An 18,857-nucleotide genomic window follows, 5' to 3' on the forward strand; every position below is an offset into this window, starting at 1 on the left:
GTAGACTTTTCTTTCTTCTCTTTTATGTAATCATGGATCTGAAATGTTAAAGATCCCCTATTAGTTTTATTAGCAAGAAATCCCAGTGGCTTTATTAGCATACTGGCTTTCCTCATCTTCAGAATTGGAACCCAGTTCTCAGTCTCCTTTCTTTGTCTTTTCAAGCCATGGGTACTTGTTTCCTTGGTTTCTTGGACATAGATGTATAACAATCACTCCCAACTCTTGCTAACTTTCTTGTTCTGAAACAACTTTTCACACCCACAGCACTTATTTCTGAAACACAATTTGATACTAGAAATTGGGCAGGGAACTGTAGAGAGAATCCATATGAAATTGCTTCTTGGTTCTGATTTGTTTTAATTGAGACAAATGTCCACGTAATGACTAGCAAGACCATAACTGTCATTCTTGAGGGAAATATAAGCAGAAGGGCTAACCACTAACTGGGCATGGAAAAGCATAAGTTGCAGATTGTTGCACAAAGATAATCCTCCACATCAGGGTTGGAAAACAGTGGGTAAACATGAATAAGGAGAAAGAAGCATTGTGTCCATATCTTGCTGTGCCTTGCGAGAGTGGATAAACAGCAAAATGAGTTGTGTTGTTTAGTTTTACAAGTGTCCTTTTCAGCTAAGAATAATGTATAGGGAATGTACTTAATGGGTAGCAGTAGTAGGGGTTGCATTCCCCTGAATATTTTTAACCTTCAATATATAATAAGTTTTGATCCATGTAGGACCTGTTTGTGTGAGCGCACGCTATGGGTTTTTCACACAGTTTCCACTTAGTCCTTCACCATATAGAGATCTTCTGAGGGAGCGTAAGTGGGGGAAGCCGTGTTGGAAGCATCGTGTTTTGTCAAGGAACAGAGCGGTGGTGATAATTGGAAGATGATAATTATGTTGCATTTGGAAGATCCTTTTGTTTCCCAGCCCTGTAGCTCAAAACTGAGCTAAACATCTTGGATATATTCAGCAAAATACTTCTGAGTCTAGCAGCCTTGGGTCAGACTCCTTATGCTTTCAGAATGTCTGATAAGAATGTTTGTGAAATTTTCCCAGACTGATGTCTCCCTGCCTCTTATTAAGTAGTTTAGGTATTGAATGCTGTGTCTTTAGGCTGGACTGAGAGAAACTGTGCTCAAGTGTCTTGCAGCTGATAAATGAGGTATGTGTTAGTCTCTGGGTTGGAAGCTGGCACTTAGCTTAGGTGAAGGAGATGAGTAATGGCCGTAAAGATGCTAAGCTGTTTGAAACTCTTCTAATAAATGGGGTCTTTTTGTGATGAACTATCCTCACTTTCCTTGACTGTTTGGTATAAGAGCTTTGAATATACAGGCACATTACTCATTATTTACTGGCCACGGTTGTAAGGTTGTTTAATTTTGCAATAGTCCCATCTAAGGGATGTTTCTTGTACTGCATGAAAGGGAGACAAGGCAAGCTTTGCTTTTCATTTCCTTTGTATATCTTTGCCCCCGTGGAGTGACTGGGTAGCCAGCACATTTGCTGCTTCCTCAGGTATGCTCTCAAGGGTTGAAGTACTTTGGTTAAGCATTGTGGTGCATGCTCTTTTTTATGGGTACACATTTTATCCACGCAGCACTGTTTGGGCTATGCCAGTGTTGGGCTGGAAGAGGAAAGATTTATGATGGCATTGATTGCAGTGCTAAAATAAACTGCCCTCCCTTAGCCAGAGGAATATGAGTTTGTAAATGCCAGCATTTTATACACAAAATGAAGGACACTGGCTGAGGAAGCCAGCTGCCTAGGTTAGCTGTTCAAAATCTGAAAATGGCAAGTCTTTAAAAGCCAAGAGCCAGAAAAAGTCATTTATATTAGAACAAACTTGTTATGAGTCATTTGACTTCTTTTTGTCTTGCACGCAGAGTTTATGTCTCAGACCTTCTAAGGCCTGAGTAACATCTGATACTCTTTAGGCTGAGCTAGCTCTAATAGGAGTGAGTTCCTGCTTCCAGTTAGAGTACAACTTACCAGTCTGAGTGTACCACTCAGAACTCTATTTAACCTAAGTCTTGTATTTACAGGCTGAAACCTATTACTTGTTTCTTGTTTTTATGGTAGTAGAAAATGTTGTTTGTCTGTGATTCAGTTCCAGCCACAGTGTTGAACAGTTTGGTGTCCTGAGCAACAGCAGCCAAAGAGTGACCCAAGAAGGGCTTTTACTTTTTGCCTCGTTCATTTTTCTCATGCAGCTTCAGCCATGGCCCAGGGTGACAAAGTCTGGTTGTTGTGGATGGTGTGGGAGTGGAGAGCTTGAACACACGTGGAGCGGAGCTTCTTCCCCAAGGGCTAGGGTGTAACTTCACAACATGCACTGATCAGGGAACATCATGTAGTTGCATCTCCCTATAGGAAGCTGAGAGGGATGACGTGAAGCAGAGAACTCAGTAGCTCCTCCCTGCTTACTCCTGCCTTCTGGAAAGCTGCATGTCTCCTTTTCTTGAGGCAGCACTTGTCCAGCTTCTCAAAACAACAGGGAAAGTGTGGGTGCAGATCCTCTGCCATCCCTCGTTTCTTACTAGAGTAAGGATTCTAACCGTGTGGGCTGTGTGGCACTCTGCATTTCACACACAAGTTTACATGTGAGCCGTGTGTGGTTTTTCTTCTCTTTTACTTTAAAAGAGTCAGCACCAAGCTTTGTCTTTTTTGCCCTTTTTCTTTATTTGTGTCTCTTCCTTTTCTTCTTCCTGTCCCCTCTGTTCCCATGTCTTTTTTTAAAAATATTTTACCAGGTGCTTCAGGTGAAAAAATAGGTTAGTTGCAGCTAGATAACTGCTTGTGCCAAGGCCTACACAGACCTGAAGGACGAAGCTGAAACACTGCTGAACATCAGGAAAGCTTTGTCCCACCTGAAAGCTTACAGGGAACGTGTTGGAGCATCCCCAGCCTGCTTGGGAAAGGATAACCTTCCAGGCCCACTGCTAAAAGTGACCTACAGTTTAATTAAGCAGCATGACTCTTGTTCCCCCTAGTGGCTACTTAAACAGGATCTGTTTCACATGAGCATTTCATTTGGCTGCCTTTGAACTTTCTGCCTAATTTTCCTCCTATTCACATTTTTGCTATGTTTTGTAATTTTCCTAATTCTCCTAGTGTGGTCAGTTGTCATTCTTTTGATTGTGACTTCAGGAAGCAGGAAAATGTGGAAAAAAACTTCATCTGCAGCACAACAATTGATTTAAGGTTGTAGAGGAGAGGAGAATTTCTGTACATTTTCTACTCATGCATGCTGGATATTTTTCTGCAGCAGTAACAGTAAGGGTTAAGGAAAAAGGGCTTTTCTCTGTTTATCACCATCGCTGTTCATATTGTAACTCCTTAAGGATGAACAGATACCCATGTCTAGAAATATTAAGACACCTCAGATCAGCAGGCTTGTTTAATGTCCTTGAGATAAGTAATGAATTCCCTGGCTCTATGGATCAAACAAATACCGTATAAACTGCAGAGTGGTATTTTGTAGTAATGAGGGGAAGAGGAGCTGCGTTTGCCAGAAAGAAACTTATTAGCAGCCTGCCAGTGCAAGGTAACAGACATACTGGTGAAGTTCTGTTATCAGCTGTACTACTTCAAATGTCACATCAACCAGTGAAGTACCAAGTCCTTCTGAATTTACTTTGGTTTAAATAAAAGCCAAATTTGCAAGTGAGAAAACTTAAAGTTACATGATGAGAATCAGAGTGCATGGCTTTTATTTCTGGCTTTGCCGCCTACTCTATCTTGACTTTGAACAAACTGTTTCATTGGCTCTTTATCTGGCTGATCTTTGAAGCAGATCTAGTGATCTCTAAGTATTTTATCGGCAGGTTTTATAGTTAGATTGAAGGTGATAGAAGTGCAAAGAAGATGTACAATGTTGTTAATGATATTGCTCTGATGGACTGAAGGAAAGATAAGAGTGGGAAGGCCAGTAGACTGCTGACCCAGTTCAATTTAATCAGAAAATCCGTTGACTTTGTTGGAAAACAAAAGCTTACATTAGAAATGGAAACAGTTTTTTATCTGTGGTCGTTTCCATTGCTAATATATAATATGAAAGGTGGCTGATGTAGTATGGTGTGAATAGCACTCAGAAGCTTACATCAGGTTTTAATATCCATATTTACATCACTCATGATTTTTAAAGATTGCATTGTATGTTTACAATGAAATGCGCTTGCTATGCAAAACTCTGGCTTAAAGAAAATATTTGGGTAGCAATGGGAAACCACATCCTTCAAAGCACAAATTCAGTCACAGGTAAAAACAACAAAGCTTAATTCAAAAGCAGCATTTTCTGTAGCTGTAGGCATCAAATGCTGCCCCTAAGCAGTAATGGAGGGGTGAGGTGCTCCTTTGGCTCAGGTACTGAGCCCTCCTTGCTGCAGCTGAAGACATGTGCAAGAGCCTTATTCTAATCAGATGTTACCCTTTTTTTTTTTTCACTGCAGTGGGATTGGGATTAGCACAGAGAGCAAACATGTCTTGCATTGCTGGGCTTTTTGGATTTGTCTCTGAAACTGGTTTATGACAGATCAGTAACCCAATGAACATAATGTAAACCAGGATAATACCTCCTTGTTATAACTGTATCCTTTTTCTTCCATGTCTGGGTTGTATTCTTTTCATTTTAATTAAGTTACTGAGTTGTAGAGTGGCCTGCATTCCTTCTATTCCTGTAAAAAAATGACTGACAGCTTTTCAGTCTCTCAAGGTCCCACCATTTGTTGGAAGAAGAGGGGATGGGATCCTACCAAAATTTTTACATTTACATTCTTCAGCATGAGGCAACAGCTTCTTTACAAGCACTTTGTTTGTGACCCACTCTGATTTTGTACAGATCTTGACAAATTATTTTAAATCCAGAAACCAAGCCAGAGCAGAACAATGGGTAAGTGCATTTCATATTGTAAAGTTAAGACTTCCACCAGACAAGTAGCTTAATTTCCCTCCCCCTGTTCTAGCTTTGTCACAGCAAAGGAATATCTTTGAACAAAACCGCTCTTTTTTACATGTGCTGTGTAAAGCAAAGTACAAGATTGCTGCTAATAGAAAAGTGAAACAAATCTGAGATTTTGAGCTAGTGCAGTGTTCATGCAAGTAATTAGCCCTTACAAAAGGAGCATTCATTTTGAAATGACAGATAAGCACTAAGGATAGGACTGAAAACTGTAAATATGTTAGCACTTTAAGCGAGAGCACAGCTTCAGCACTTGCTGCACTCATCAGCTGCTGTAAACAATATGGATCTTTGAAATGATCTCTGCTGAGATCTCAGCACATTAGATAATGATAGAGTTGTTCATTTTTGCTGCTTCTCTTCTGTTTTACTTTCAGAAATTATTCTCTGCAAAAAATAGGCTGTGCTGCTGCCAGCACACACACTTCTCTTTGTATGTGAGCAGGCTCAGTGAGACCTGCAGGACTCTGGGGAGTGAAGGACAAGCCTGCAGAGCTGGGCTCTGCCTGTCCCAGAGAACAGCATGTTCAGCTGCAGTGCAGCTTTTCCTGTCATGCTCTGCCTCTACCACAGCCTGGAAAAGGCTCTCTGAGGTCATCCAGGCTCAGCTCACAGTTTGTACACTTCTTCAAACAGTTTCAAAAGGGAATTTGCTCAGATAGTGGTAACAGCTTTGCAAAGGGTGAACAGTTTCTGAGCAGTAAAGTAGAGTGTTTCATGTTGTGGAAAGTGCGTACAATAGAAAATTAATTTAAAACCAAAAGACCACTTTGCAAAGGACATTATAAAAAGCTTGCATACCACGATAACTTGTAAACATCCAGTGACCTTGCTGAGGTTCTGCTTGGTGACCTACGAGTGGAAAGCTCCGTGATCTGAATCTGTGCTACTCTCCCAGCTTGCTGTGTTCAAATAAAAGGCCAGACCCTCAGCAATAGGAGTTGGCTCAATCCTGACCATCAGATGAATTGTAAATCACAAAGTGGTTTTTTTTCAGTTGAATCTCACATTGGCTAGATTTCCCTTCTACATCTTTGATGTTAATCTAATGGTGTTAATTGATTCCTATGGAATATATGAGAAACAGAGGTGCAGACGACTTGCATGTCTTATCCAAGGTCAAGATGCAGGAGCTGACACATCCTGCTGCCCTCCTCACAGTCAAGAATTTTGCTTTCCCCATAAATGCTTTAGGAGCAGACAATTAGAAATTTCTCATTAAAGTGAGTGAAGGGCGAAGCTTGCTTGGAAATAGGAACCACAAGGTGCAGCTAACTGGAGGCTTCTTAAAAAGCAGGAAATGGGATGGGGCAGCGGAGAGTCCCATCAGAATAGGAATGGTGTCCAACTGGGTGCTGTAGGGGAAGCGTGCCTCGCTGGAATTACAGGGTTCACCTTTCCTTGAAGGTTAAAGGCAGGTTATAAACAAGCTCACCAATCCTCCCACCTAGCCAAAATTTTTGGGGAAGGGGGGAAAGGCGTGCAGACTCCTCTAGTCTACTGTGCTCTATTCTGCAAGATCTCAACTTTAAAGATAACCCCCAGAGCAGGATGGTGCTCTGTTAGATCTCAGGCTGTGAGCCAGCAAACTCTGCTACCACTCGATGACTCACTCCCTAACATGCTAACTGCACTTTTAATTCTAACTGGTGTGTTTTCAGACAGAACCAGCTATTGTTTTGGGCAGAGTCAATTATAAAGTTTGCTCTTTTTCTGTTTGCCAAATGAAGACAAATGCTTCCTTAGAAGGTTTCCTAAGGAAAGAGATGCCTTGGATACCTTTAAACATTCCTGCTGGCAGTGGTGGGTTCTGGGTGGCTGATTCAGATTTGAACATTAAAAAGGGTTATACAATATCCCTGCAGCCAACGGCTCTTTTAGGCTCTGGGGCAGGTGAGGATTAATAACCCTTGCTTTTATTTTTATACACAAAAATGCCAGGCTTGACAGAGGGCTATAGTAGTGCTGAGGATAATTTTTCACACTCACCCACAAGAATGGCTTCTTCCCAATGCATTTGTGTAAGTTGGTGCTTTAATGATAAATAAAAATACATTTATCGTTTCCAAATGGTCTCCAACAGATACAAGCCAATGTTTATAGGAGCAAGGGGATCAGAACCAGACAAGTTCACATCTCGAAAGAGAAGCAGACCACGAGGAATTGCCAAGCATTTTATTCTCGTTTTCAAAAGGCTGATTTGAGACCTACAATCTTTGGAATGTGTGGGATGCATTCTCCTGCCCTGGCAACACCTGCAGAGCTCTTTGTACTGTTTCTGATCTGTTCATTGTTTTCCCTTCCCAGCTCTGGTTTGCCCGATAGGCAGTTCTGTAAACAATAGAGAACCTTTCTGTTATACAGCTGCATCAGAGGTAGTGATGGAGGACACAGAGTCAGATGCTGAAAGTATCTTGGGGCCAACTGCCCTTGGTGGCCCAGCAAATCCTCCCCTAATAGTCTTTGTAGTGCCTGCAGCTGCATGAGGAGCGCTGTGCTGAGGGCAGAGGTGCTTCACGAAGTGTCCTGTGCCAGCACAGAGCCCAGGGTACCTCCTTCAGGAGCTGACCACGGAGAGCTGTGTCTTTGCCAGGCACTCCTTCCCCTGGGCTGCTTTAAAGACAGGACAGCACCAGCACTCCTTGTCTGGAGCAGTTGTAGGAAGGAAACCAACTGCACCCTGCAGACAGACCGTTACTTTCTCTGTACTGCTGTGCTGTGTTTCACAAGGACAGAAGGCTGTACAGTCCAGTTCTGAGGTTGAAGCAGATTGCTGGTTTCTTCAAGTTTCTCTGCATGACACCCTTTGGATACTTGAAAAACACCGGTGTTTCTTGGGAAATATTTTGTTGTTGTTGTTGCAGAAAGAATATCTGTAAGGCTGCCAGAAAGGCTCTTCCTATTTTTATGCAGTTTTACTCTATTTTAGCAACTCGAGCTTCTATTGCTTTACAGTTGTGATAAGCTTTATTTTTTTTAAGGCCTCTTGTATTTTATGAGCCCCGACCCAGAGTAATTTCCCAAATGCAGTCCAGATTGGGTAAAATGTAAGCATATATCTGAGATATATTTTTTAATAGTAAACCACACATTGGATTAATTAGTTAAAAAATAATTTCAAATCAAAACTCTCAGTGGGATTTTCCCTCATTAATCTCAGGAAATACTGGAGCATAGCGCAAAATAAATCTGAAAGGTGAGAGAAAAAGGAATGCCTGAGAACTTTGGAAAGATGCTGAAGAATAATTAGATGGAAAAGAGTGAGATGTTGCATACAGTTTTGTTTCCTTGATGGAGTAACCATAAAGCAAAGTGTAGGCAGAAATTGTTTTTATGACAAAATCTCAGCTAGGTAACCCCAAAGTGCTAAAACTTACTGAGTGGGGAGTGAATGGAGAGATGTGTGCAGATTAATTAGATTGAAAAAATGTTTTGACAGTGTAAGTGAACATATGGAAGGAATTGAGAGAACCTGATTGAGTTCCCCCTGCGTAAATGATGCCTTAGCCATTGCTCATAAAGCAAATACAGATGCAAAAAGAAAAAAGAAAAGCGAAAGCCCCCATTCCTATCCCTCCCTCCAGTAAATCCCAACCTGTTGCCAGATGACAAATAAAAGTTCCAGCTAAATGCGCAGAAAGCCATACGCTAAGCATGAATGTGAAAAGAAATCAGCTAAATAAAAGTGAATTTATCACCTTAAAGGAAGTGGTGCAGTTTAACAAAATATTGTGTCAAGTGCACAGCTGAGCGCCAGGATATCCTGTGCGGATGCTTTTCCTTCAGCTTCTCTGTTTTACCTTCCCCTGTGCAAATGACTCCTGCTTTCTGTCCAGCTAATTTCTTTTGTTCTGCAAGCTAGTGTGGAGTCACACACCTGCTCTGCCTGCCCAAAGGTTTTCCCACCTAAAACTGAGGATATAGAAGTGTTAAGACAGTGCAAGAAGTGAGCAAGAGAAGCAGAATAACTTGTTCCAGGTTGTGCAGCAGAACAGTGCTCCCATATTCCAATAGTGCTCCATCACCAGCAGCAATGAGTATGAACAGGGTTGATTTAGCTTACAGCTATATTGCAATTCCCTACGTTAGGCTCTGATGTAGGAATCTGATCTTTTGACTCCCAGGTGAGCTTGCTTTCTGTTACACAGAGCTACTTGTCCATTTCCAAGCCCCCAAAAATGGATTAAATACATATATTTTCTTGTGTAGTTTATATGGACAAACCTTCAAAGTTTGTTTCAACAGTTATGCTGTATATGGTTAATAAATGTATTGCACCTCAGAAGGGGCTGAGGGAAATGTGCTGTCCATGTTAGCTGGTGATGTGGTCATGGAGCCTCTGCTTTGGTGGCTGAACTGCCAGTCAGAGCAGAGCCACCCATGGCATGGGAACAGTGAGGAGGCCAAGTGTGCTCCAGTTGTGGGGAGCAGCTTGGTGGGCATAGGGCACAGCTCTGTGCTGCTGTGGTTGCGTCACAGCAGTATCTGCTGCTGGACTCAAAGCTGTCTTGGATCTTCACCTGCAGGCTCTGGGAAGTGAGGATACACTTCATGAATAATCTTACATGGGCTAATGTCTGGTAAGTGTGCCCCAGCTCCAGAAAAGGCTGCTTAGATGTTGCCTACAGACTGTTGATTCATGGCACCCAGTGCCAGTAGTCTGTGAGACTGAAACAAGAGCTAAACATTTGGGCTCTTTCCATTGCCTGGGTAAGCTGAAACCCGTGCTAAGCTGTCAAGTTTGCATCCAAACAGCTTTGGACACTAAGAGTTGCCAGCAGTGGAGCCCTCACAATGCAAACTGCTTAATTATTTGATAGTCAAAGGCAAGTTTGGAGCGCAGAGTCAGATGAACAACAAAACAGCCTATATTTAGTAGCAGTGTGGCTGGAGCTTAGACCCAAACATAGTTTCCAGCTGATAGATGATGTGACAATCATAGCTGACCCTCGTCCCATTCTAAATTTGGTCTGGAGAATAAGTAATTAATATCATCGCTAGCACGACAAGCCACCCTTCACAGCAGCTGCATTGCCACTGCTGCTCCTCTTACAGCTTTGTTGGCTGGCCAGCCTGGCTAAAGCACAAATTCTGTGTGACACAGAGCTGTGGTGGCCACAATCCGTCTGACACTCAGAGCGGTCATTTAAGCAGGATAAAAGTACCTCAGGAGGTAGAGGTGGTGCGGTGGCCTTAGTTGCACTTGGCTCTTGTTACGTGATCTTTTTTTTCTATTTGTTCTTGTCTCTGATACTAAGGAGTGAAAGCCATTCTTCTGCGTCACAGGAGAGGTCAGGCAATATGTACTTTAATCAGGCACGGAGGGCAGGAGTAGAACTAATGCCTCTGTGTACCACCCATGGCACAGTATTAGAGCTAAACCTAACCTACAAACTGTGAGTATAACTAATCAAGCCTGTGGGAAAACAATGGGCTCAGCCCATTTTAGAGAGGTAACTGAAACTTAAAAGAGTAAATTACATGTTGAAAGTAACTTGGGGAATCTTTTGCAAACTTTCTGTAGCCTGATTTGGTGCTCAAACCAGAGTACTACTTTGCTTCAGTTCTGAGTGACCCATCCAAGGCAGGTCCAGCTGACCCTGTCAACTGCAATTGGATGGATGTAGGAGTATAAAAACATTGGGCATCTTCTACACTACCTGCCTGATTCTCCTCTACCACAGTAACAATCTTTAATAAACAAATGGTTCAAATATTTCTTTAGGATGGGCCAATGCTGCTATCTATCACATGGGTAGGGAGATTAGGGAGATTCAAAGGGCTGGCAATTCTTCCTGGAAGACAGACTACACCTGAAGCCCAGAGCTGCTGTCCTGCTTGCTGGACCTCCATCCTTCCATCCTCTTCTTCTCCCTCCTTCTCTCTGAGGTTTGATCCTAACACAAAAATCCATGTTGGAACAGAGCAAAAGAAAAATACAAGCTTGTATGGAGCTTTCCACCTTTTCACTAAATGAATGAAAGCCAAATTTTCAACTTTGGTCTTAGGTGTGAAATTTTTGCTCGGCTCTCCTATTTATCCATAATGTGTTTTAAAACTTGACTCACTCCATACAGAATGCCACAGAGAATTGAGTTACAGATTTGGGACTTGGTGCATGCTGCCAAGATCTTCCCCTATAACTCAAACGTATTTAAGGGGTTGGGGGAAAGCCACTAGAAAAATATTGTGTGTAGATCCATCATATGCTTTCTTCATGCAGTCATATACCACTAAAAAGGAATGTTCTACTAGGGCTCTGTTACATAATTGAATTCATGCAACTCCTGTAAGCGTAGATAAGATGAACTCTCTATCTCCAGGCTATTGGGTAAGCAATCCTTACATAAAAGCCTATAAGAAAACAGCAGCCTTGCTTAAAAATCTCAGCATACTTCAAAAGTATTTCTTGGACATCAGCATTTCAAGAAATCTGTTTATTGCCCTCAAATCCAAATACGTGTGACTAGATTCCTTAAAATGATGTCAGTGTCTGTTAGTCTCAGCTTGTGTGTGGAGATGGCAAGAGAGGTTCTTCACTGCTGTAAGAATGGCAGCTTTTGATCACTTGCCTTGTATTACCACAATAAAAATGGGTATGATTTCCATCTTTTGCCTAAGTGCTAAGATGAGGTAAATTAACTTTGGCTTAGAAAGAGAAGCAAGCCATGCATCTCATTCCAGTTGTTCTGAGATTCCTGAATTACTTCTGTTACAATTTCTGATTGAAAACTGGTTTACAGCAGTTAGTTTTCATCCTTCATGTCTTTCGTAGATGATTCATTCTCGATGCAATGGCTGTCACTGGACAGGCTACAAACCAGCACCATTCTGAGAGAAAACATGCTGTATTTGCACTTGAGTACCACCTCTTGGTTTTCATGTTGCTTAAAGATTCCTCCTCCAAATAGCTGGCCACGCTTTTCATGGTGTGCCCAAACAGTCTGGTGAGCTTTGATGTGTGCTTTTATATTTATAGGCCAAATGCTTCCAGCCACTGAAATTGTGCAGTCAAACTTTAGATAATAATTGTTTTTACTGTTAAAAAGGACACTAGTTAAAAATCCTAACATTTCTTGGGGTTTTCAAATGAGTAATTGGAAAGAGCACAGCTGAGAAATTGCATTTGTGCCTGAATGCCTCATCCATTTAACTTTGGATGCAATTTTAAGATACCTAAATAGAGCATACACGTAAATTCTGAAGGGATCTGATGTTCCCAGGTCATTAATTTCAACGAGATTTAGTTACTTGATGACTTTGGTTTATCCTAAAAGCTATGGCTGAGGCATGTAAATCTGATTTCTCATTTGTCATATGCTTTTAAGGGCCTACATCCTATTAATTTTCAGTAATACTCAGCCACATGAGTCCTTGAGTCTGTATTGAAAATTGAACTTAAAGACTACTTACAGGTAGGTTGATCTTCCTTGGCTTCCTCAGCAGTCCCGAGGCAGATGGGTTGCTCTTGTGGGATGCACAGGATGACACTGGATGCTCTAGAGCCAGCCCTTGCAGGAGCTGATTGACTCGGGAATCAGAGGAGAGCAGACTCCCAGTCTAGATAGCCCTTGTAAGCACCTCTTGTCTGCTCCTCCTGCTGCTGTGCTGACGTTTTTTCCTGGTGTCTCCTGGTATGACACAGCAGGTTGCTGCAATACATCTGCAACATAGTGTTAAAAACCTTTTCCTTTCCATCATTAAAAGGACAAAGATTGAAATTTCCAGCATGAGCTGTCAGCTGGACCATGATAGTACTGGGAGGTCTGCTGCCTGTGGAGGGTTAATGTTAGGCTCTGCCCCAGGTGGTGCTGCAGAGCAGAGTTCAGCCACCAGCGCTGAATGAACGGCTCTGAACAACTGACTTTCCAGAGGGGTTGCAGACTGGCACCTTGCTTTGAAACACTGGTGGGCCTTGGAGAGTTTGGTTTGCTGGGCCTCTGCCTTCTGCCCTGGTAGGGTAATGCTGTTCAGTTAACTCTCCATGGTAAGCAGAGTGTTTACTGGCTTCTGTCTGTTTCAGCTTTGACACTGTAACAAAAGGTTAGAAATCATGAATACATCCCTTTATTTTTCCTCCACAGTGCCTCTATTTTTTTCTGTGTAAACCCTTCACTTGCCTCTTGCCCACCCTTTAGAAATGATGATCAAATGCGAACTTTCGGGATTTATTTATAGCATAGCCTTTATGTAAAGAGAGAAAAGAAATGATTAAAAAGCAGTTTTACAAAATATTTTGTTTTAAGAGAGAATTCATTATGTTTAAATCACTGTATTCATTGTACTGTCTAGACTGCCAAACAAAGAAGATAGAGCGTCATTCAAATCAAGATTGTGAAATTCTTGGTGACTGGAATTATGGATTTGGATGTCAAGCCTCAAACTATTTCTGAACAGCAGCATTATCGCTTTGCTATATTTAAGGCTTTGTTGGAGACAGAGCAGTGCACAAGGTTGATCTGATTGAGTAATGCGATTCTAATGATCCTTTGTTTCCAATTTCATTATAAATTCATATTTTCAGTGTTCTGTTCCTCTTTGTCCCCAGAAAATTGTTGAAAAGAGTCTCCTCTGAGAGTAAAGTATTTGTTCAAACCAACAAAGACCAAATTGACCAAATTAAGAGAGGAATTCATGTATGATAGTTTGAGCAACCTAGAACAAGTTGTTGAAAATTGCTGGCTGTGTGTTTTTTTTTAACATAGTATTTGGCATTGCTATGGTGGTTTCTGTGAGAGCCCAATGCTGTCAATTCCCCAAGACTTGTAGATATTTATTAGATTTAAGAGTACTAAATATTAAGCTGACCGCAGAATCACAGAATTACAGGAGTTGGAAGGGACCTCTAGAGATCAAATCCAACCCCCCTGCGAAAGCAAGTTCCCTATAGCAGGTAGCATAGGTCAGCCTGTGTCCAGATGGGTCTTGAACATTTCCAGACAAGGAGATTCCACCACCTCTCCGGGCATCTTGTTCCAGTGCTCTGTCACTCTGACAGTAAAGAATTCTTCCTGGTGTTAATATGGAGCCTCAGTCAGGGGACAGTGGCACAGGCAGGGAGCTACAGGATGAGCCATGGCACCCACATTGGCTTTGTCTGCTCGTGCCAGCACTGATGTCTTCTCTCTTGAACCAACCTGAGAAGACCGTTAGTCAGACAAGTAATAGTGTAAAAATAAAACTGGGCTTACTGTCTGTTTGTCTCACAAGGTTGGCTTATCTCCCAAAGAAGTGGTTAGTGCATTTTTCAATGCTGAAAGCTGTTAGAGGCCCAGAGTAAAACACAACATTAGTGGAGAGTATTTATGGCAGAGGTAGAACCTTCCTGGGGAGCAGAACTGTCTGTTCTCTCCTAATGTTCCCCACTATGGGAATTGTGCACAGAGGAGGTGAGCAGCAAAGGCTCTCCCTTTCATTTTCCTTGCAGTTGAGAGAAAAGTTGATTTTTCTGAGACATTTACAGCCTTTCAGGTGTCCCTTTTTTTCTTTCACTGGTGTGAGCAGTAGCACCAGGACAATTCAACAGGAGTTGTAAAGCAGGGAATTGAAAGCAATGTGACTCTTCCCATTAGTGAGAAAGCTTTGAGGGGCTTTTCTATGCAGTGTGCCCCTTTTCCTTATGTTTTTTGTGTTTTTCTTTTAAGTGAGGAAACTGCCTGAAAAAGCATTGTTGGTTATACAAGAAGAAACTGTCTTTTGCTTCTTTTTCTTTTTTTTTTTTTTTCCTGTGCTCATTCATACTGTGGGAGCCTGTAAGTCCAGCTGGCCATGTAAAGGAGTTGTAAGAGATGGACTGTTGTGCTTGAGTTAGTATCACCTGTTAAAAAACAGAGAATAAGCACTCATGTCTCTAACTGGGAAAGATATCAGCCTTTCTGTGTCAGCATTTTAATCTGGCTGGTGAGCAGAATCACTGTGCCAGCAGATTCATGTGTCCCAGAGAAGAGAACACACTATCTCACTGGAAGTGTTACTTCAAGTGTGGTTCTTAGGGAGTCAAAATACAACCAACTTCTGCATGCATGAAAGAGTACAGGCATATCAGTGCACCAAAACACTCCTCTGCTGTTTTATCAGAGTAAAATGCTGACCACCATCACTGGCAGTGTGTTTTGCTTTGGTAGAACTGCGACTTCAACCAGTATTTAATCTCCTAAAGTTGACAAAAATAGAAAATATGTGTTTCACATTTTGATAGGCAGTATGAAAGGATTTGTTGGTGCTGAAGGACAAAGCAAACACACCCAGAACACGGCAGTAATGGCAGATAGGGACCGCCTGCAGCTCTGGCACATGTGTGGCATCCCAGGCACTGCGTGCCTAGCTGGCCAAACACCACTGCACATGGAGACAGGGTAGCTGCTGGCTTCATGGGCAGGCCACGTGCATCCTGGCAGTTAGTTCACGATCACATTTCTTTAACACAGTGGAAATCAGAAACCAGAAGATGTAAGGTCTGCTGGTCACTTGCTTATCTTCAGAACCTTCCTGCTTTGTTATGAGTTGGTGACACTGTGCTTACATTGCTCATCCACATCGTAAAGCCGTGTGAGTTCCTCAGCTGTAGAATGCTGGATTAGTGGAAAGCAGGGATTTTACTACAGTAAACAGGCTATAAAGTCATCCAACCCTTTTAAAAATCTAGCAGTAGTATTTGAGGAGGTGGCTTCCAGCAGAAGCAGCTTGGCACAAGCTGGGTGTTATCCAGAAGTCACTGAGAATTTCTCAGTGTTGTGCTTTAGGCACTAACATTAAAATGGACTTAAGGTCCTGCTAGAAACTATGAGTTCTGATAGAGATTTCGTCAGTCACTGTTTCTTGAATCCTGATATTTTATGTTTAATGCCTTTCCATCTGAAAACTTAAGCTCTAATGCTCCTCGTGGAAGAAATTCCAATTAAAATAGCCTTAGGCTGCTGCCTCCTTTCCTGTTCAAGTGCTTGGGCTTGAGCTTGGCTCCGTACTCACATTGGTGGTCAGTTTCATGCCAGTGGGACTGCTCAGGAAAATCAATAGAAAATCAGAATCTCAGGCTGGGAAAGGAACCAAACAACTTGGTCCTCTTCCACCTGCACACGACTGTCCCAAAGACTTCTTCCAAAGAGATCCATCCCTTCCTCTGTCTTTATTTTGGCCAAAAGCGGATTAGGTTCAAAATCTGTTTCTGACACCTTTATCTTGGAATGCAAGGGCAGGACTTTGCAAGATTTATTGAGCTTCTGAAGCATTCTCAAGTCCTTCCTTGCTGCAAGAAATTGATATTTTAGAAATATGATTAAGAGATCTCATGTAATGTATCATTTTATTTGAGAAATTTCCCCTCCAGGGATGCAGTGTTTAACATTTCCTTTGGTTAGTGTAAATAATAAAAGATAAGTCTGTTCTGCCTCAGACTCAGTAAGAAAGAGGAACAGATTTTGGTTTACTGAGAGGTCTGCAGTACTTTGTTCTCATGACTACTATATTATGGGATTGAACATATTTTAAGCCATCTGGCCTGTTCAGTCGAAACAAAATACATCAGTAATGTTCCGATTGGTTTTGAAACATCTTGTTCTTGTCAAAAAGTATTTTAAATCAAAACAGGCTTTTCCAGCTTGTGTTTGTCTTTTACTAGGAGGCCATGGCAAAAATGGGAAAAATCGGGCGAGTCGTGCAACCTAACCATGAGCACAAAAGGTAATCTTGTGTGTTCACCTACGAGAATTTACCTAAAACTAAGTTGCGCTCTGTCTTTCTAGCCCTGCTTGAATGCACTGGCATTTATGACCGCCGGTTTTTAAAGATCACACGGGCACCCAAACTCTTCAGCGCGGGTGAAGGTGGTAATCTACTCCAAGGAAGCCTCTTACCCTATAGATATCTGCCCGTGCCCGCAGCTTGCCACCCGCGGATGCCACTCGCAGCGCGAGGGATGAGCTGAGCTACCGGGGAGGTGGCTGCAGGCTGGATGGTGCAAGCTGCGCTTCAGCGAGCGGCTGCCCGGCTGAGTCCGCAGCGCTGGCAGCTCGGAACGGCGCTGGGCGGAGGGGCGCGGGCACCCCCTGGTGGCACGGCCGGGGCTGGGAGCGTCTGGGGGGCTCCGGGAGAACTGAAAATCAGAGGCGGCTGCGGGGAAACCAGATGTACAGTTCTAACTTGGAGTCACTCGTTGGGTGGAAACTGCTCCGGCAGTATGCGGGACTCATCCGAGTCAAACTTGTTTTTAGAGTCAGAGCTACTTTGATACTAAGTATCTATATTACAGGGGATTTAAATCTTAAATTCTCGAGCTTTGTTGAAGTTAACTTGTTTATGCAGATTCTACGACAAGAAATATGAAGTATTTTTGAAACTTGTGGAACATCAGAAAGAGTATCGCTCCATCATGAAAAGCTCCTAAGCCAGTGGCATCCTCTGAGAACGGCAGGGATAAATGCCTGCAATGAGGGTAAATTCATCTTACTGCACCGTCCATTGTAAAAATACAATTTTATCATTTGAAATGTCCATTGTTCTTGTTAAGGAGAAATAAAATGCACTCAATTCGCTATGAAGTACTGGGTGTTTTCTACCTGTCACCCATGCACACCAGGCACATGGGGCTATGCAGAATCAGAGCCAGCTGTGGATACCGCAGTGCTGCTGCTTGCAGACGGCCTCGCAGAGCAGCACAAGGAGCAGCGCCGCTGACTCGGGTGGATCTGAATCCCTGTGTTGTGCTTTGCACAGGTATTGCAAACGTGGTCCTTTTAGTGCCTGCTGCAGCTACAGCTGAGACATCATTTCCATTGGAATGTTCTGTTTCGTATTTTTTTTACTCTGATTATGGTATATCTTTGGTGGCTCATACTTGGGCATTGTTTTTGCAGCTGTGCAGTCTTTCCTTCTGTTTTCTTGCTTCCTGCTCTTTTTTTCTGTCTCAATTCTTGCAGTATAGTGATTTTGCTGTTGATAATTTGAGCCATTTTGTCTCTTGCAAGTAACTTGTTCTCAGTGCATGTGAATCTCTGTGCATATGTGAGCCAGCTTGATATCGAAGGGTGAGGCTGTGCAGAGTTGCTGCAAACATGTTCATAATGCAGGAAATTCCTTCCACCCTGCCAGCTGCATCTCGGCCCTCAGTCCTGCAACAGCCCACCTCTCCATGCCTTTTCTTACCATGTTGCTTCACACAGGCTCAGCTCAAAACCCGTGTATCTGCACACTCACAGGCACAGAGCTAAGTCCAGTGACAGCAGGTACAGAGAATGCAGAGGGAGAGAGAGGTTTTCCTTCTTTAGACTTGCCTTTGTCTGTGCCTGGACATCCTCCTGGCTGCCTGCTGGCCAATCCTGGTCAACAAGAGGCTTTCACTTTGTTTCAGGTGATTTTAAATGCTGTGCTGGACAGTTATTCCTACAGGAAGCTGCAGGGCTCCCAGCATCAGCTCACGGCATGGCTGGCCGTGGAAGTAGAGGGGCTGGATGCTCTGTACCCTGCAGAAACATTTCACCTCAGAGAATACTGTTTTGATCTTGCGAGATCCAAACACTGCCAAGACCTTCAGTGAGATTTTCAGCAATTCTTTCTCTGCCCTTTGTCTTTTACTTCTTAATAAAAGATGCTGTTCTGTTTGGGGGCTGTAACTCTGGTATAGGTCGTAATGAGAGCCCTTCTTTTCTCCAGACTGCAGTTTTTGACCCTCCTGGTGAGCCTTTATTATGCCACAGAAACAACTTAAAAGGCCATTCCACAGAGTGAACATTCATAAAAATGGACTCCATCCTTATACACTTCAACTGATAGCAGAGCCACTCTTTTCTCTTGGCATAGGCTTTTATTCCCAGTTAAATGCAAATAGAAGTTAGACAATAACAAAACTACACTTAGAGAACTTGGAAAATAATGGTTTCTGGGGTTTACATGTTTGT

At 42.6% G+C, this 18,857-nt stretch overlaps 1 protein-coding gene across 16 annotated transcripts in view; it reads left to right on the forward strand.

Annotated features, from left to right (window-relative positions):
- The window catches only part of FGGY (FGGY carbohydrate kinase domain containing), a 284,157-nt gene extending 266,656 nt beyond the window's left edge, over positions 1–17,501 (forward strand). For 14 of the 16 annotated variants that reach the window (XM_085231838.1, XM_085231830.1, XM_085231831.1 and 11 more), the window contains 2 exons: positions 16,583–16,644; positions 17,266–17,501. In XM_085231838.1, the coding sequence (XP_085087964.1) occupies positions 16,583–16,644; positions 17,266–17,347 (144 nt within the window). In that variant the 3' untranslated portion in view covers positions 17,348–17,501. The other 2 variants (XR_014885271.1, XM_085231842.1) reach the window with 2 other exon arrangements.
- Positions 17,502–18,857: the final 1,356 nt, after the last annotated feature.

Source organism: Meleagris gallopavo, chromosome 10 (genome assembly GCF_905368555.1).
Source record: "Meleagris gallopavo chromosome 10, MGAL_WU_HG_1.1, whole genome shotgun sequence".
In the NCBI taxonomy this organism is placed as follows: Eukaryota; Metazoa; Chordata; class Aves; order Galliformes; family Phasianidae; genus Meleagris; species Meleagris gallopavo.